Source organism: Drosophila elegans, unplaced genomic scaffold (genome assembly GCF_018152505.1).
Source record: "Drosophila elegans isolate 14027-0461.03 unplaced genomic scaffold, ASM1815250v1 contig_271, whole genome shotgun sequence".
NCBI lineage: Eukaryota > Metazoa > Arthropoda > Insecta > Diptera > Drosophilidae > Drosophila > Drosophila elegans.
This window is the reverse complement of record NW_024545647.1, coordinates 1,047,400-1,067,933: the sequence shown is the minus strand read 5'-3', so window position 1 is coordinate 1,067,933 and position 20,534 is coordinate 1,047,400. Positions and strand designations below refer to the sequence as shown.

The 20,534-nt window shown below is 41.3% G+C and overlaps 1 protein-coding gene across 2 annotated transcripts; it reads left to right on the top strand.

The window, feature by feature from the left end:
* Positions 1-18,796: 18,796 nt before the first annotated feature.
* LOC108149570 lies at positions 18,797-19,774 on the top strand. 2 transcript variants are annotated; one of them, XR_001774630.2, is made up of 2 exons: positions 18,797-19,185; positions 19,240-19,774. XR_001774630.2 is itself a non-coding variant. In XM_017277205.2 (2 exons), exons 1-2 carry the CDS (start codon positions 19,114-19,116, stop codon positions 19,527-19,529), a joined length of 366 nt encoding a protein of 121 aa, XP_017132694.1. In that variant the 5' UTR covers positions 18,950-19,113; the 3' UTR covers positions 19,530-19,774. The 2 variants fall into 2 exon arrangements, 1 of the variants encoding a protein (XP_017132694.1); XM_017277205.2 differs by having other exon boundaries at positions 18,950-19,185; positions 19,236-19,774.
* The last annotated feature ends 760 nt before the right edge of the window (positions 19,775-20,534 follow it).

Here is a 20,534-nt window from a genome sequence, read left to right as displayed (position 1 = left end):
GAGTTGAAATTGATTATTTGTCCGGACGCAGTTGGTTTCTTCTACCATTTTAATTTTAATCGATTTCCACGTCTAATTATTACTGAGTCCAAATAAGGTAATTGGTCATTTTCTTCTAGTTCCATTGTAAATTTTATATTATTGGTGAAAGAGTTGAGCATGGTATGGTTTTAATGTCATCCTCTTAAATGATTGCGAACAGGTAATCTACGTATTTTGTCAGTAATCTTGGAGGTCGTCTTAATTTTTCTAACGTGTTGTCCAGAAGAGTTTCCATTACAATATCTGCAATGACCGTCGAGGCTAGCGATCCCATAGGCATTCCTTTTAATTGTGTGTAAAAATTGTTTTCAAATTTGAAATATCTGTTTTCTTGAATACAAAATTTTAATTTGTCCATAATTATTGTTTGCGGTACTTTACTGTGTTTTGGTATTATTGTCCATTTGTTTTTTAATTATATCCAGTGCTAGATCTGTCGGTATACTCGGAAATAATGAAATTACGTCAAATAAAATTAATCTTTCATCGTCGCCTATATATGTGTTGTTGATTTTGTCTTTGAATTCTCCTGAATTTTTATATGTTATATTTGGTGTCTATTGTTATGTTTTTTAATATGTCAATTAAGTATTTGCATAGTGCATAGGATGGTGATCCGATGGAGGAGCAGATTGGTCGTAGAGGGGTTCCTTCTTTAAGAATTTTGGGTAGTCCATATATTCGTGGTGGTAAAGCTGTGGTGGTTGTCAACTTATTTCTTTCGATCCTTGAGATAAGTTCCATTTTAAATAGTTTGTCCACTATTTCGTTATTTTTTGTTTGTAGTCTAGAAGTGGGGTCTTTCCTTAATGTCCTGTATGTGTTCATATCCTTTAATATGTTCTTCATTTTTTGGTTGTAGTCATCTTTGTTCATAGCTACCGTCTTGTTACCTTTGTCTGAGGTCAATATTAAAATGTCGTCATTTTCTTTAAGAAATCTCTTTGTTTGTCCCACTGTGTCTAGTATTGCACGATCAAATGCACTTTCTTTGTTTGATGTTTTGTGGTCTTTGATAAGTAAAGATAATTGGGTTCGCGCCTCTTGTTTCTCTGAGTCAATAAAAGACCCCTCAAAAAATACTGCAAAGTATTTTAATTCTGGATATATTGGAAACGTTTCGGTCGAGTCGGTCTAATAGCGTCTGCACACAGTCGCTTAAAAGAGTTGCATCGAAAAAGTTTAAGCGACTCCTTCACACAGGCAGCCGCTGATGCAAACTTAATACAATTTTGTAATTTGCGAATAGATTGTTTTCGGCAGCTCATAATTTATCTACCGTTGTTGACGAATTGGTGAGGGAGAACGTAGTCACGGCCCTTAAGGCACGGTAACCAAATTCAATAATCAGAATCAATTTAACGGCTCAGGCCGGAGTTTTATGACAGAGCTAGTGCTCTTTATTTCAAATCCAAATTAAAAACTAAAACTTAAGATTGAACAAAAGCTCATGCATAGCCGGATGCCCGTGGCAGAACGCTGACCTTGCACATTTTGCAGAAGTCATACGATTGCTGTCATCCAATGAAAGGGAGCCACGGCTAGGAATGGCACAATGTGCTGGCTCAGCTCTAGGACCAATAAAGTGGACCCAATTTAGGGTGGACATGCATGAGGGAGAAGTGTAATAATAATAATAATAATAAAAAGTGATTAATACTAGAGAATGATAAACATGATAAATGATTAATATTAATAGAGTAATAAGAACTGGCCTGCTCAGCCTAAGCTGGGAGTTGGTTGTTAACTACTCCCCCCTTAAATTTGACAGCTAATTCGTCTTGTTGGAGCAGGACTAAGCCGCATAGTGTGAGGCTGACGGCAACTCCTGCGGCGAACCAAATCCTCGGGGAACCTCCATCCGACACGTCTTCCCGGAGCTCCTGCATTAGACGCAGGTTATACTCATTCATCTGCTGTAGCAATGGCAGACTCAGTATGTGATCGTGTCCTGTGATGTTAATTAAGGGGGAGGCCGCAATTCCCGGGCTCATATTCACTGAGTGATTGAGGTTCAAATATACGGAGTCGTTGATCACCGCCTTTCTCTCAAAGGTGATAAGGTGGGTCCCAACGATGGTTACTGTGGGACCGTCATCGATGGTGATCCTCGTCAGTTTCTCATTAACGATAATTACCCCGTCGTCCACAATTGTAAGGGGTTACAGATTGATGGGCCGAGTCCGGCATGTAGCCGCCCCACCTGCATGTAATTGCGTGGCGCAGGAGTCGTGGGGCGCTTTTTTGCAAAATGTGGCCAAGTTGGTGGATGTGCAATCGGAGGCTGCCAGGATTCAATCACTACATTCCGCCACGATGTTGTCTTCTATTTGTAGCATTGTGTGGTAGTGCGTGACAGGGAAGAGCAGGACTTTTTTACAAATACGCTTAACTCTAGGATACTGGACAATAACGTGGACAAGAACATTAGTTTGAAGAATTTTAATCCTAGATACATCCATAAGGTTGACTATTGGGACCTCTGTGAGCTGTTCGTCAAAAATAGCCTTTAAGTCATTGTGATTAAAAATAGTAGGATTGATGATATTATTTTTAGCAAGAGTGATAGTGATCATACAATTTTGGATTTCTGACATTAACATTCTAGGCGAGGAGTGTTTCATACAAATGGCCTGAGTCAACAAGCCCGTCCTTCTTCTCCCTGAGGATCTTGTTTACTGTATCTGTGAGTAGGTTGATGTGTTTCTGTGTCTTTGCGTTAATTATAACCTGTCTATTATTAGCCTCCATAAGCGAAGCTTGATTGGTGTTGATTCTACTTAAATCGTCCGCGTCGGGTGTACCCGCCACGACCTTAAGGACTGAGCCCAAAAAATCAAGGCTCCTGGCCATTCTATGGTGTATCTTAAGTTCCTCCAATAGGTTTTGCGCATGCTCAACGTCCACTTCCAGCAGCTTCCTCATATGGGACTGTGGGAACAGTTCCAGCACTCCGACTGTGGAGTCGATTATGCTGGCAAACTCGGACAGATTTGTCGAGTGCCTGACCAGGCCGTACTGTTCCCATATTAAGACATTGCCATCTAGCACCGGAATGTATTTAGCGTGGGAGAAATCAGTGATTCTCGCGCTCGCGGTGGACAGCAGTATGACGGATATAATGGCGAGCCTGTGGAATTTAGCAAAGATTGGGTTTTAATATAGGGGCGAATGTGGCGAGTGAAGTGCCTACCTAATGTTGTCCTTATGGACCACCCTCCCCTTAATGAGAACAGATGTTCAGATCAGATCTGCTTCTACACGCTCTTCTGAATAAAGCGGAGTCAATTTATTCCCTAATCTTTTGTTGTTGTGAAGGTGTACTTTTTCACCGACTTCGAAGACTCTGTTTTGCCTAGAAGGATTAACCCTGTCTAGGTTGGATCGTTGTGATTTGTCAATCTTGGTTTTAATTGCCAGCTTCATCTCATCGCTGCTGGCGTGGATGACCTCTACTGGCTTAGACTCTGTGACTGAATGTAGCGACTTGTTGTATTCTATAGTAGACCTCAATATTAGTTCCACAGTATCCTCAATTTTTTTATCAATTTTGAGGCATCTGGCAATTTCCGCCAGGGTACTGTGAAATCTCTCAACTTGGCTATTGGAGCTACTGTGTAGCGGTGGCGCGTTGACAACGTCGATGCTGTATTGGTTTTTCAGCAATGATGTGACTGTCTCCGAATTAAAGGAGGCCTCATTGTCACAGTATATGGTCTTGGTGTTAGAATAAAAGTTTACTAATTGAAGAATAGGTGCTCGTATATCTATTATTGCCCTAGAAATCAAGGGCTGTACGATAGCGAATTTAGAAAATTTATCAATACAAGTTAAGAAAATTTTTTTGTCGGTCGAAAAAATGTCAATATGCAACATTTCGGCAACGTATGATGGGATGGGCGTAGTTCCCAATTCCTGTTTCTTGGGATGGCGGTCGTATTTGGCTTTATTGCAGACCTTACAATTTGCGACCACTTCGCTAGCTAATTTTGACATGTTCGGGAAGTAATAATCCCGGAGAATTTGTTTTGCGTTCTCCTGGGCAGCTCTATGGGCGCGATTGTGCTCGGTGTTAGTGATTTCCAGTTGTTCATTAGCGTTGGTTATGTCACTGACAAAGGTTTTACAATGCCAGAACTTTCTTGCCTCAAGGCATGTTGGATGCGAGCCAGGGTAGGGAGATCGCAGTGAATCGCGTTCACAACGTTGGCGTTGATGATCTCTTTAACGGATTCAACAAGCAAGTCCTTGTTATTAAAATTGATGATATGGCGAGTTCTATTTTCGAATACTATGAAGTCTCGCCGAAGCGGTTGGTTCGCTTCTTCCAAAATAATTTGGTTTCTAAAGCAGTTAAGAGGTTTGTCTGTGGTCTCTATGGTGTACGATAGTGAAATCTCACTATGCACCGTGGCCGCGTCAGACTGAGCCTCAGCCTCTAAATTATTCAGGGGTTGCCTCGATAGCGCGTCAGCTACTAGGTTTTGTTTTCCTGGTGTGTAAAACACTTTCCAGTTGTTCTCATCGATGAATGCTTTCCATCGCTTGATTTTAGCGTTGGTATTTTTGTCGGATACCGCATACGTGAGAGGCTGGTGGTCTGTGAAGATTCTTACCTCAGTGTTACCGTACAGGTAATTTTGGAGTTTGCCTATTGCCCAGACTATCGCCAATAATTCTCTTTCGTTGGTGGCGTAGTTCAACTCGCAGTCCTTTAGCGTGCGTCTTTTGTTCTGGGACAGTACCGCGCCTATTCCACTCGCTGAGGCGTCAGTGGTTAAGTCAAACGGTGATTTAAAATCAGGGTATGTCAACATGACATCTTCGGATGCCAAAATGTTACGAAGGTGGTCGAATGCATTTCGCTGGGTTTCATTAAACCTGACAGCTACTTTTTTCGACATATTCTTGCTGACCGTCCCGTTTTCCCCTTTGAGGATGGCGGTTAGGGGTCTAGCAATAGATGCAAAGTTTTTTACAAAGCTTCTGTAATAGCTCGCCAGGCCTAGGAAGGACCTGAGGCTAAATAGATTTTTTGGTTCTGGGAACTCTTTTATTGCTCTAACCTTTTCTGGGTCTGTTTTTGTTCCTCCTCTGGTGACAATGAACCCTAGGAACTCAACGCTCTCTTTAAAGAACTTGGTTTTTTCTCGTGCCACCCTCATGTTGGCATCGAGTAGACGCTTAAGCACCGTGTCAATATGCCTGACATGTTCCGTTTCATTTTCGGAGAAGATGATAACATCGTCAACGTAGACGTAGCATATTTTGCCGATTTCTTCCCGCAGCACATCGTCGATGGATCTTTGGAAAATACTCCCTGCGTTTTTTAGGCCGAAGGGTAGTCGGCAGAATTCGTACTTCCCACCATTAACTGAGAACGAGGTCTTCTCTCGGTCCTTTTCAGCCAAGTATATTTGGTGGTACCCTGACTTCAGGTCTAGGGTGGTAAAGAATTTGGCTTTTTCCAAGTTCGCTAGAATCATGGGTATGCTCGGCATGGGATAGCGATCGGCGACTGTTCGCTCGTTCAGCTTCCTGAAGACGATTACTAATCGCTTCTTCTTACTGCCATTATCATCAGTCCCTTTTTTGTCAACCACCCAGGCAGGGCTGTTGTATGGGGATCTGGACGGCCTGAGTATGCCATTTTGCAGCAGCTCTTTGATTTCATTGTTTACAAAGTCTGCTGGCCCCATAGGGTAGGGGTATAACTTGGAATAGACAGGTTCGTCACTCGTAGTTCGAATAGTAGCGATGACCGATGTGTTGAAGGTGAGCGCCTCGTTAGAGGTCGAGAACACCTTAATTCTTTTCAGAATAATTTTTTTGAATTCGGCTTTAACCGAACTTGGCACCACTATGTCATCGATTTTTGTGAAGTTGACATTTTGGCAGGCAAAAAATTTGAGCTTTTCGGTGACGTTTGCATATTTTATTACGCTGTTGCCTAAGTCTAATGCCTCTCCTGCTCGCGTTAGCGAATCGAAGCCTATTATAGCATCGAACGTGCTCAATGTATCGAAGAGGTAAAATGGGACGTCTAGTCCAAAAATGCGCATTATGCACTTGTTTTTGACATCACTGGAGCCGTGAATAGAGCTCACAGTGAAGGGGGTTTCGACCGGCATTACGTTTCTTAGCTCCTTTACAGGCTTCACGTAATTTTTTGCCGCCCCGGTGTCGATGAGAATTTTTATTGATCTGCCAGCCAACTGTCGCTCGACGAACGGCAGTCGGGAACGCTCCCTAAAAAATGGAGGAGGTCGTTTAGCTCGGCGGAGTCGCTATCTTCCTCAATGGTGGTGACCTCAGCCTCAGCTGTGGCTGTATAATCTGTTACCTCCTGTTGGGATTGGGCTATATTGTTAACGCGTTGACGTCTTTGGTCCGATTGACGCTGGGACGAGTTCTGCCTTTTGTAGTTTTTGTTACTTTGAGGCTTTCCCCAGCTTGTTTCCTGTCTGAATTTAGCCGTTGAAGGGTCTACCTCCATGGGCTAAACTTTCTTCTGGTCTAAGGATCAGGATCCCTGCGCATTGGCCAGGGATTGTCCTCATGAGACTTACTTTGGTTTTGTTTAGGGACGAAGTGGGGATTTTTATCCTCACTTCTCCACTGCCTTCCCTGACCCTTATTATTGCGTCTATTGCCCTCATAACAAGAAAGAAAGCAAACTTCGGCAAGCCGAAGTTCATATACCCTTGCAGCTATTGCATGAATTAAATACTTTTGAAAACATTTAAATTATGATTTACTTGAGTATATACTGAAAAACAGTGAAGCTATGATGATTTGCAGCTCAATTATTAGATAGTTATTTTATATATTTTTATTAGTTCTATGGGAGCTATATGATATAGACGTCCGATTTTGATAAATTTTAAACCATAATTCTGAAATAATTTAACAATTCCATATGTCGAAGAACTAAAAAAAAAATTAAAAAACAGAAAAGTTATAATTTTTTTTCATTTATTTCTCCGATTGTTCCTATGGGACCTATATGATATAGTCGTCCGACTTTGATGAAATTTAAACCGTAAATCAAAAATATTTAACCATTACTAAATGTCGAAGAACTAAACAAAAAATTAAAAAACAGAAAAGTAATAATTTTTTTTCATTTATTTTTCCGATTGTTCCTATGGGAGCTATATGCTATAGTCGTCCGATTTTGATGAAATTTAAACCGTAAATCGGAAATATTTAGCCATTACTAAATGTCGAAGAACTAAACAAAAAATTAAAAAACAGCAAAGTTAAAATTTTTTTTCATTTATTTTTCCGATTGTTCCTATGGGAGCTATATGCTATAGTCGTCCGATCCGGCTCGTTCCGACTTATATACTACCTGCAATAGAAAGACAGCTTTTGGGAAAGTTTCATGCAGATAGCTTTAAAACTGAGAGACTAGTTTGCATATAAACGGACGGACAGACGGACAGACGGACATGGCTAGATCGACTCGCCTAGTGATGCTGATCAAGAATATATATACTTTATAGGGTCGGAGATGTCTCCTTCACTGCGTTGCAAACTTCTGACTGAAATTATAATACCCTCTGCAAGGGTATAAAAAGGGGCCTTGTCTTCTATGGCCTTCGCGTAGGACGCACTTCTTTCAATGCTGTTCTCAGCTTCCCGCGCTAAAGCTAGTGCGGACGGAAGGTCCTTAGGTTGTGCTGGCAGCACGAGTGATTTGAGAGGTCTTTTTAACCCTGCAATGAAGGCATGTAGGGCGTCGTCCCTAACCTCCTTGTTCAATATCGTTGCCGAGTCCATATTATGAGACATGACTATCTTGTTGGTGACGAGGGTGAGTCTCCTCTCCACCTCGTCATAATATGTCATAAGGTCGGAATCTCCTTGCCGAACCATTTCTAAATTTTGCCGTAGCACTCTCAAGAACGTTTTGTCCGCATATGTGCAATCTAGTCTGGCTATAATTGCATCGAAGTTTAGCACCGTATTGTGGGACGTGAGTAGTGACCGAGCGGGTCCGCAAATTTTGTTTTTAATTATGACAACGGCCTCGTAGTGTGCCTAGCTGCCGTCGTATTTCTTGAATACTTCATAGGCATCTGATGCAGCCTGCCTCCATGAAACGTACTCATCGTGGCTTCCACTAACGTCGGCAGAGATTTTACTATGTCTAACTTGACATCGCATCTTACTGCAGGGTCTGGTACTACCCTTTTATAGACATCCACCTGCGGCACTTGCACTAACAGCGCGAAAGCGCTTCTCAAACGCCCTTCCTGTTCGTTAAGAGCGGCGCTGACCGCATTTGCGACAAGCGCTTGGACCATTTCTGCGTTCATTTCTGGTTGATCTGTGTTCCTAACTTCGGGGCGAAATCCTACTTCTTCGCTATCGTCGCTAACAATTTCCTGTTTTACTTCTCTATACTCCCAACTCATTGGCAGTTAAGGGGCGCGGGGAGATACGAGGGTTTGACTGATTGATTGGGCTCAAGACAAGAGGTTTCGACGGGCCACTTTGGTGATGTAAAGCCGAAAAAATTTAGTGAAAAATAATGGATTGTCACCTAAAACACAAAAATGTTGGATTAATTTGTTCCAAGAATAAAATGAAAATGCAGAACGGTGACAACAAGTGTCGGTCAATTTGACTGTATTATTAACACAGACACACTGGATAACTTTAGTACAAAATTCAATACAAGCACAGTGGGTAAAATTGTAGCGAAACACAAGGAGAAAAACAACTGGGCTCTCTGAATGCGTATAAAGGCCAGCCTTAGCAAGGAAATAAAATATTAAATAAATCTAGTTCGAACAAAATTAAATCAACACGCAGAACATGGAAGTATCTTTTACTTTAATATTTGAATAATTCATTCACACAAAAATCGCCAGTACGAGTGTACGTAACTTGAGTTATATGTTTTTTATATAATTTTAGACTTTGGCTATTGTCGGCGCTCAGCTACTTACATAATGTATAACTTCAGGGGTGGGATTCGAATATTAGTAATAATATTAATCCGTTGGGCGTCAGTTATTTAAATGTCCGGGCCGGCTGGCGTCTCCTCCGTGGCAGGGGTAGAGCCGGTAGGTGTTATAACCGTGGTGGGCTGGCAGTAGGATACTGTCGCTGGTTGAGGTATTGGTGACCACCTGGTTTGGCAGCCACTGGGGAGTCGGGTGGTCGCTTCGACTCCTTACTTCTTCGGAAGGTATGGTGGGAGATACTTATCTCCGTTGTCACGGCCCTTAAGGCACGGTAACCAAATTCAATAATCAGAATCAATTTAACGGCTAAGGCCGGAGTTTTATGACAGAGCTAGTGCTCTTTATTTCAAATCCAAATTAAAAACTAAAACTTAAGATTGAACAAAAGCTCATGCATATCCGGATGCCCGTGGCAGACCGCTGACCTTGCACATTTTGCAGAAGTCATACAATCGCTGTCATCCAATGAAAGGGAGCCACGGCTAGGAATGGCACAATGTGATGGCTCAGCTCTAGGGCCAATAAAATGGACCCAATTTAGGGTGGACATGCATGAGGGAGTAGTGTAATAATAATAATAATAATAAAAAGTGATTAATACTAGAGAATGATAAACATGATAAAAGATTAATATTAATAGAGTAATAAGAACTGGCCTGCTCAGCCTAAGCTGGAAGTTGGTTGTTAACTTATACAATAACTATAACAAAGATTTGGCTTATTTTGGGAGATGGATGTACCTGAAAACAGTAAAGACTTCATCATGGAAAATATCTGTATGAGCATAAATGCCTGTGACCAATTGGTGCTTTTTTTAGCAGGGCTAGCCAAGAAGAATACAAATTGGAGAAAAAATGGATAGCAATATCTCTTTTCATGATGGGCTTATCTGCTGAGTACCGAACCGTCGGAAGGCTCTTTGGTGTTGCATCACCAGTGGCTTGTGGAATTCTGCATCCAGACGTCTCACTCAGGAGAACGTTGAGAAGAACGTTGTATAGCCTGTTCAGACAGGCGGCGTTTCTGCTTCAGCGACCAAATTCCGCTTTCTATTCCCTTAGAGGTGCGTGTGCTAGAAAGAGACGGAGAAAAGTCGCTACAACGTGCTGTTGCGAGAAAAAGGCTGTAAATTCAGTTGTGATATGGAGATGGATATGCATTTTCGCCATGTTTGCGGATTTAGGGAAAAATTTAAATAATTGAACAAATGGCTTTCAATAATATGATAAATTGTCCTTTTGTCCTGCGGAAAGGCAATCATATACATATAGGTGGAAATCCTTCAGAAATTTTCCTAACGCCCCACTCCCGATCATTTTCAAATTTTCAGGATCCATGTGTTTTGGGGTAATGGCTCCGAATAAATAGGTCAAAGTTTGCGACAAGACCAATTTCTTGGAAAATAACGGTAAACACAGTTTTTTGTTTTTTGTTTTTGGCAAGTTCTGGCAAAATTTGACGTTTATAAAAAAAACACATCCAAACGAAAGTTTAAAGTCTAATTGAAATACAATTTGTTTGCTTTGTAACTATTTCGGTATAGTTAATATTTAATGGTAGGTTGCTTTTTAACTGTCATTTACAAATGACGGGCCGATCTGGAAACATCACCTAGATAGAGATGAGCAACCTATCAATCGATCAGTCATAATCGCGTTCGTAATAATTATCCAATTATTATCGGTTTCGAGAATGTTATCGATATGCATCATGTATTGACAGAAAAAAGTTTTTTCAACCAAAATCTGGCGATTTTTGTTTTAAAAACTTTTTCCTGCTGCGCTCCCGTTCCCATCGTTCATTTCTTCCTTAATACCATTAGCACCATAGCTGTAAAAAAAACTCCAACATACACAAAATAATACCATTTTTAACAAAGATCTCCCAACTTCTGCTGACGGTGCCAATGTGAATTAGAGTTTCACGTTTATACCATTTTCTCATCGTTCCCCCAAAAAATACTGCAATGTGAATAAGCTGTTAGCGGCGATCGACGAACGATGGAATTTTAAACACGGGGCTTTTTATTTTTAATTTTCTCGTCATTTAGGCACGTAATGTGATGAGCTGTCAAGCTTTTTCGACAACAATTTATTAATAATTAATATAATTATGTTTGCTTTTTTATTTCAGTTTTTATTTTGCGTTTTTGGTGGTTTGCCGATGAGTTGTTCTGGTCGCTTAGAATTCTGCGAATTGAGAACTTGCTCTACTTATAAGAGGTGTTTCTGAGCTGCAGCTCCAAACATCTGGGCTATCAACACGGGACTCGACGGGAAGGATGCAAGCTTGGTAACCTCTATTCTAGTTGTTCCTGTCGCAGTACGCAGAAAGGCGACCCGAACAACGCTATCAGCTCCTGGGATGACTTCGACGGCTCTTGTTTAATGCCATTTCCGCGGAGATAAGCCTTCATATTTGATCTTGACCGATGTTTCCGTTAAGCGCCACTTGGAACGATGTTGAAGTACTATCACTCCATCTTTTCCAAAAGGCTTGCTGAATAAACGTTGCTCGCTGCCAACAATCTAAGCGGTTGTAGTTTTTGGAAAGAACCGGCTCAGCAAACGCAGAGATGGCGCCCAATGAGAAAGTCTCCTGAAGTTATGACACTAAGATCGTCAGGATTATCTGAAAGTGGTGCAAGAGAACGGGAATTAATTATGGCCCATAAGCCTCCGGAATGAGGTTAGCGAGGAGGTATAAAACGCCAATCAACGCCGCGAGCAAGGCAATGTTTATGAACTTTCTTTTGATGCAGCTGGCTTCCTAATAGTTGCCGTAATGATTACAGTTCATTCTTGGCTCCTAAAAAATTAGTCGCATTGTCAGTCCAAATGCAGCGTGGAGATCCTTGAGTGGAAACAAAACGCTTGAGAGAACTTAGAAATGCAGTAGTGGCTGTTGGGGATGCCAACTAAATGCCTTTTACATTGAGTTCTGAATTTAAACTGTTTTATTGTTTCAAATTTTGTTTCCAAGATACTTATTCTTGTCTAATCTATGGCCTGCGCAGAGACCGCATCTGTTTGCTTGAGCCGGAGACAGATCGTAAATTATGGCTCTAGATCGATAAACATGACTTACCCAGACAATAACAAATGAAGACGCTTTTATGGCCCACAAAAACCAGTAACCGAAAATGCGGGAGCATGCTGAACATGTTCTTTCGGCAGATTGGCCATGATGTGCTTGACAAGAAATTATGTATTTTCGGAGTGCACGCGCAATAGTCTTTAGTCCACCAATCGGCCAAGCGAGCAACGATTGCGGGCCTGCATGATGCTGTCTTCGATGAAAGTAAGTGATAATACCGAATACTATTGGATGATTTTTAGGTGGAATTATGGGGTGACGAACCTCAAAAATGAGTTTGGAGTTTCGAAGTCGACCGCCTAGACGAATTAGTCCATGTTCATCTATCTATCAGAACCCAGGAGCGAACTGCATCTGACCAACACAAAGCATCTCAAAGAATAAACTAGTCCCTATCTGCAGATCAACACGCTGCGGCAAGCAAGTGAGGGATCAGCTAGCTGAAGGTTCGATGGAATGTTTCACGATTTAATGGAAAATGAATAAAAAGGTTGTTGGTCAGTTATTCCAGCCGGAATCAATTCGCGCGCGCCCCTTTTCTAAAAATCACATCCAGCCTGAATCGTTACAGTTATGAATATTTAACATCATTATAATTATTGTGGCGCCCAACGTGCAGTCTAAATCTTAATTTTAAATTAATAAATTAAAAAGTTAAACACAAAAACAAAAATAACAATCTTCTCTTTTAGCACAAGTTGAGATGTTGATTGGTCCTGCCACGGTTGCTGTATGGCTTGACCAGTGGGCTGTTTATTTACTGTCCAGCCACGGTTGCTGGAAAAGTTAGCCGAAAAATTTTTAAAATCTGCTTTTGTTAATTTAAATTCAGACGCGTAGGAATGCAGGTGAGAAGAGCTGTTCGCAGTCATTCAATTGGCCACGGATGATACGGAGTAAACATTAGCAAATTACGGGAGTTTTAGTTACGGGAGTTCAAATTATCAGTTTTTATCCGGCCACGGATAATTGTTTTTATCGTGATCGATATCTCGCTTATATCAGTTATGATATCTCGTCTAACAGGTGAATAGGAGTACGGTGCATTTATTTTAGATGAAATTACTGGGCCACTGGGACCAGAAATTGAGAAGGGCCAGGTGCAGAGTTGTTGTTTGTGTTGTGCTGCTTTTCGACAAAACGAACGCAACAGTTGCGCGTGGATTTTACAGATTTTGGCTTAACGCGAGCAGCAGATAATATTTGTTCTCCTCCCTTTTATGCATGCATTCCGAGACAATACTGATAAAGCTTTTACTGGGAGAGCTACTTGGTTGGGTGGCAGACAATTAATATCGTTTTATTTACCATTTTTTGCACACATATATTTAAGCTTGTTAATAATTTGTTTTATTATTATTGCTTAATATACTTTGCAATCATTTAATCATTTAATAAATACAATTCTCGACGCTGAGATCCAAATAACCCAAGCCCAAGACTAATTGAGGGAAATTTTCTTTTAAATTTTAGGAACCTGCTACTTAAGAAGAGACGACCAGCTGTTTTTCACTGAGGTCGTTGACCGCTGGGTAAAAGGTAAAGTAAAGAGAAAGTAAAAAAAACCCAAGACCCAGTCCATTTACTACCACAAGAAATGAAAATCTCTGAAATTGTGTCTGAATCGCATGATCTAACGACACAGCAAAGCTTTCGCATTCGATAGACGTTGGTGATTCAAAGCCTATCAATCAACGCCATTTTCCGGTTTCGCCTGCCGTAGAAAAACTTTTGTATGCTGAGGTCGATCGAATGTAAAAGTTGGGGGTAATAGAGGAATCGGATAACGCGTGGTCGTCTCTAGTTGTTTTGGTCCAAAAGCCTGGCAAAGTTCGGCTGTGTTTGAATAGTCAAAAAGTGAACGCCGTGATCCACTGCCACAAACAGACGGAATTTTGAGCCTCCTGCCCAAGGCAGAGTTTATCTCTAGTTTAGATCTTAAATACGCATACTGGCAGATACCGCGTTTACCATTCCAGAGAAGCCTGTCTATTAATATAAAGTAATGCCATTTGGTCTCTCAAACGCGTCCCAAACGATAACACAATTGATGGATAAAGTTTTCGTTTACCTTGATGATTTGTTGATTATTTCCGATTGTTTATAAAGGTTTTAGAAGTTGTGGCAGGGCATGTGAAATCTGATGGATTAACGCACAATTAGGAAAAAAGCTAATTTTGTAGGTCCATAAAATAATTGGGCCACATAGTGGGAAACGGGGTAATTCAGACGGATCCGGAGAAAATCTTCGCGATGAAAGACTTTCCGTTGCCCAAATCATTATAGAGCCTTAGAAGAAATTTGTGAGGATTGGTCGGGTGGTATCGAAAATAAGTGGAAAATTTCGCACCTTTAACCGACTTGTTGAAGCCAAAACAAAAGTTCGCAATGACAACAGAAGGAGAGAGAGCTTTTGAGTGCTTAAAGCAGAAGTTATGTTCGGCTCCAGTATTGCGGAGTCCGGATTTCACGAAGCCATTCTTTGTACATTGTGACGCTAGCACGACAGGCGCTGGTGGAGTTCTAGTCCAAAAAACTTCAGAAGGAGATGAATACCCCATAGCCTTGGTGTCCAAAAAATTTAAAAAGTCACAGGCAAATTTCTTATTGACCGAGCAAGAACCTTTGGCAGTAATTGTAACCATTAATAGGTTCAGGGCGTATATTGAAGGACAATTTACTGTGATAACAGATCATGCATTTTTGAAGAGGTTGATGTCACAGACTGATCTACATTCCAGGTTGGCTCGCTGGGCGATAAAACTACAAGGGCTCGATTTTAAAATCGAACCCCGTACTGGCAGGTTGAATGTCGTGCCCGATGCTCTATCTCTAGCATTGCCATATTGGATGCCAACCATGGACTTCTAATAGATCTGGATTCCCCAGAATTGAATTCTGCAAATTATACTATGTTCCGGGAAGGTATAGAAGCTAGTCTAGACAAACTACCGGATTTAAGAGTGGTTGACGGCCTGGTTTACAAAAAAATGGATCACGATACTGGTGACTCACTTCATGATCCATTTAGTTAGAAACTTTGGATTCCGAAACCGCTAATAGAGAATGTTTTGCAGAGCATGCATGATCACCCAATGGCATCGCATGGAGGGATCCATAAAACCGTAGAACGCATAGGAATATTTATTGTTTTAGATCACTATTCGAAATTCGTGTTTTAAACGGCAGTGAAAAAACAAACTGCTGAGGTTATAGCGAAAAATATGTAACGGGAACTATTTCATAACTTTGGGATTCCAGAGACGGTGATCTCCGACAATGGTTCGCAGTTCAAGTCAGAATTTTTTCAACAGTTTCTGAGGAAATTTAAAATTGGGCACACGCAGCAGTGTACACAGCTCAAGCAAATGCGTCGGAGAGGGTTAATCGATCAGTGGTAGCTGCAATTCGGTCCTATGTTAGGCCTGACCAAAATAATTGCTGCGCCCTGAGAACTGCTGTTCATTCCGCGCTAGGAACGACCCTCTACTACATGGTATTCGGCCAGCACTTCGTAAATTCTGGTGCTATCTATAAGGGATGCTAGAGGATCGGACCGCTTTTGAAAAACAAGAGAAGATTCCTTGGAATTGGTGCGACGTCATGGACGTCATGAGGAAACAAAGCGAAAAGAACGAGCGGCTTTACAATTTGCGGGCAAAGGAAGTCTCTTAACGAGTTGGCCAGGAAGTGTTTCGCAAGAATTATTAACAAAGCAATTTCCAAGCGGGTTACAATGCGAGAGTACGGCAGAAGGTGGGGAATTCTTGCTATGAATTGAAAGATTTGCAGGGCTCTGTGTAAAAGTTTTCACGCCAAAGATTTAAAGCAATAACAGAATAGCCTCAAGCTTGGTTTTTATTAGTCTTGGGAGTCTGACCCCCAAGTCTGCTCTTCTGCGGGACCTAGGTGGGAGTATCGGATAGCATTCGCCATAGCTAAAGAGGGTGTCTAGGTTGCTGGTGAATCTGGGCGCTAAATGCAACACAGGCAAGTGTCACTGATCGGCTATGACCCGAAGAGGCCTTAGGCGGCGGAGAAGGTTTCCACCTGGTGTAGAGCGTTTGCCATAGTTTTTCCCATCTTAGTTCGTTTTTTTTAACGAAAGGGAAAAAAAAACTCAACTCAAGGCGAAAAAATTTTGGTGAAAAACTCAGCGTCGAGTTACGCAGGGTAAGGTTTTTGGTGCGGGGTTCTGGTCAAGGGAGTAAGAGGTTAAAAGTGTTTTTTGTGCATTTAGGCTTGGCGCTTAGTAAAAGCCCATTTTTGTTAACACGCTGGTGGTCTGCAAGCTACATTTGGAGTCTGCCAGAGAGGCCTATTAAATTTAGACGAATGACCCTAAACCAGGTGGATAAGAAGGAACCTAGCGAAAAGGCGCTCAGCATCTTTACGAACCGCAAATATTCCTAAGTTTATATCTATCTTTATTTCCCTATAAAAAAGGGAGATATATAAGACCGGATAGTGAAACACCTTTAGGAAGAAAGAATGTTAAGAGCGCCAAAATAGTATCAAGCTCTCCCGAAAATCACAGTCGCGGCGAATGGGCGAGAAGACGAAATAGGATAACTTAGTTTGGGCGGCGAGTCCATGTGAAGCGCGTGGAAAAAGGCACGACTGGCGCAGATCTTACTAAAAGCAGCAGATCCGGAAGTATTATCTTTTTGGTGAGATTGTGTTTTAACATAAAAAGTGAGGTTATGGTGTTGCAAGAAGGCCAGTAAGATAATTAAACCCTCCAATTTGTTTTTTTTTTTTAATTTTTTTTGGCGTGCAAATCTTTAATATCATTTGTGTTGGCCCCTCAATCTCTGAAGGTGAAAAAAGGAAAAATTCAATGCAAAAGAAAAATTGTCATAGAAGTCTGGCCACAGTGGGATGAGACCCGAGAAAAATGGACCAGTGCATAAGAGAGTTGTGTAGTGTTTAAAATGCATTCCACCACAGCAGCCACATCGGGAATGCGCTTTCTTCGAGGGAGCTAGATTTGGGTGAGTTTTACATAATTCTTTATTTCCAAACACATATTATGATCGTGCTGTTTCCGTCCCACAGTGCATTGCTAGGCACGAAAAAGCAAAGAAAAAGAAAGATGAGAACGGCAATTTTCAATGGAAGGATACATGAAATGCATACGAATTTGAAAATTAATAAAAGATTTCTTTTTTTATTGCCAAAATCGAATATTTTGTAAAGACCATAAAAGTTGTAAATTTATCTAGTAAGCGATTGCAATCCTTACTCATCACCTCACGTTACTTAGTTTTCGGATTGGCATATATTTAAGTTGTTTTGCTGTTTACTTTGCGCTCTGTTTACCTAGTCCGAAATTTAATTTGCTTTTTTATTTGTACTCAACGCTGTTTTATGTATCATTTTATTATGTCCATATGCTTAAGCAAAATATCTAGTTTTTAAGAATAAACGTTATAATATTTTAAATCATTCCCTTTTAATTGCCTTCACCAGTATGCCGCCCTAGTGAGTAGTTAGTATATGTTAAAGGGGTCATCCAAATTTAAGCGACGGTATGGATGACCATAAGTAGAGAGAGAGGGCAACATGGGTCCTCATGACATCAAAGGGCTCAGCAGATCTCGGAACGTGCGTGGAGAGAGCCTTTGTTTTTTAGAGTGTACAATGAGATTCTCTCACGCAATTCTATTTCTTGTCGTAGCACGCAAAATCAGTGAATATTTTGATGATAAAAGGCACTATTAGGAAAGCGGCAAAATCACCACCCCAAGCCGACGGGCCGGAGTCATTTCGCGTGCGCCTCTTTTCTAAAAATTACATCCAGCCTGAATCGTTACAAAATAAATAAATAAGTTATGGGCAATACCAACAAATGTAACGTGGCCAATAATTAATAAATAATAATAATATATAAATAGTAACAATTAAATCAATGATAATCAATAAATAAATAAGAAATGCCGGAAAATATATTAATGACCAATAAATACCTAAGGCTAAACAAATTCACACAAATAATTAAGTCCTAACAAAAAAAAAACAAGTCCCTCAAATCTAATTTTGTTCCTCTATTTTTTTCAGCCTCACCAACGGGAGATGGAGCCGATCACCAACCAGTCGTCTTGCGTCTACAATTCCGTCCGAATTCGCACTGAAAAAGCCGCTCGTCAACTGGACTAACTTTCAGCCATTCTGAAAGCATAGGATTTCCTTTTGAATTTGAGTTTTTCAGTCAAGTCGCGGTGATCGATCAGCGCGTGACAACGTCTCGTGTCACGACCAAACATTTAAGTTTAAAACCGATATGATATGAAAACACAAATACTAAGAAAACCAAAGGATCTGCACAAAAACAACAAATACAAATACAACTACACTACACCGAAACTAAACATTCATTAATATTACGTAAATAAAAAAAATAGGTCCCTAATACTATATCACAGGTTTATCACAGTTTGTGGTTCAACCTTTCGTGCTTATTGCACGGACGACCTGGGATGCGAATCCTTCGATTTTTGTCGAAAAGGATGTCACCACCAAATCACAGCTGAACCCTGTGAATTGTGCCTCGGGAGCAATCATCCTCACTCTCGTTCTACCTACAAAACTTAAATGACTCCTCTCCACCAGTCCGCATCCATGGTACAATTGCATGTGGGTTATGCAAGCCTCCGTTCGTGGGCTGGCGGTAGGCATAATATGCGAAACGCCGTCGACTCGGCTATCACATTTTTTTTTTAGTTAGTTTGGGCGCCATATTGTTACGGAACTGCATATTTCCCGAAGGGAAAGTGCCGGCTATCCACGGAGTCCCAGGACGGAGTACCCCATATGCCCTGCAGTCCGAACAATTGATTCCGACTCATCAGACGTCTCAAGTCACTAACCTTACAATTACCATCACTATCGCAAATCAAAACAAAACAAAGGTTTATTTACTTTCAAAAAGATTGATAATTGGACGAAATTGGTGACTTTGGTATCATTACCACGACGCACCCAAGGGCAATGTTGGATGCACACCCCATCTCCGGCAGACCGGAGTCTATTCCTGGTGGATTATAATCGGCTCATCTCCCCGCCCAAGGTAACTCACGCAAACATTTCGGCAATTAATGACTTTACTATTTATTCAAGGCAGAATTGAACGTTTGGTCATGGTCGAAGCAGCAGCAAGAAAGAAGAGAATGCAAGCGGCGAGAACCAGCACGAGTCCGCACGGAACCAAATGGCCCGGAGGAAGCTCAGCCTTTGGCCAGTAGGGGCCGGATGCAGTACGTCAGTGGTCCCAGGGATGACGACGTAGTCAACGCGGGTATTCGTTACCGGACTCACCGAGGGAATCACCTTGTGGGGTCGTCACTTAGGCAATTGCTGACGTTGATGCCGCTGTTGAAGTCTGCAGCTGATGTTGCTGCGGATCGCTGCTGATGCTGCTGCGGATCGCTGCTGATGCTGCTGCGGATCGCTGCTGACGGTCAGGTGCAGTCTCGGTAGTCCTCTACGGAGGACGTGGTCTTCACGACCAGGTTAGGTCCGCCATGTAAGTTTCTTCTGTTCACGAGTCTCCTAAATATCCGGTGCCCTTTAGATAGGGTTCCCAGTGGCTTTAATATTTTTTAAAAATCACTTATTTATAAGTTTAAGATCAATAAATAACTACTCACTTTAACATATCTAAGCACAAATAACGAATTTAAGAACTCCTATTTTTTCTCCGACCGTTCTAGGACTTATTGCAGCTACTGAAGTAAAACCCTTAAGTAAACCCTGAAAAATATAACATACTGCCACAGCAGTTTACGCTTAAACCGAGCTTAATTTTTATATCCTTGCAGAGGTTATTATAATTTCAGTCAGATGTTTGGAACGCAGTGAACGAGACATTTCCGACCCTACAAAGTGTATAGGATCTAGTCATGTCCGTCCGCCTGTCCGTTCGTTTCTACGCAAACTAGTCTCTCAGTTTTCAAGCTATCTGCAGGAATCTTTTTCTAGTGACTATAGCACATAGCTCCCATAGGAACAATCAAGAAATAAATGGAAAATGGAATGGTAAAATGAAAACAGGGATTATAGACAAAAATATTTTTTTTTATAATCACGGGTCAGACCGGTTTTCTCGGTTCTTTTAATGTACCCGTAATTTAAGAACGCCTCCTGACCATAGCATTAGCGTGTTTAAATAAAAAAAAATTGATTTTAGGTCTCCTGTACAAATTAGCACTTGTTATGACACTAAGCAAAACAAGGAAGTGCTTTCCAGTGGTTGGCGCAAATTTGTTTCAACTGCATGAACCGACCGCATTTCCAGTAATTGTTCGTGCAACAATTTATCGGAATCGAAACTCTGGCTGCAACTTTGATAAACAATGGCCGTCCGAAACCAGGGAGTCGCCTTGTGACGGGTCTTATGCCCAAATTAATAACGATTGA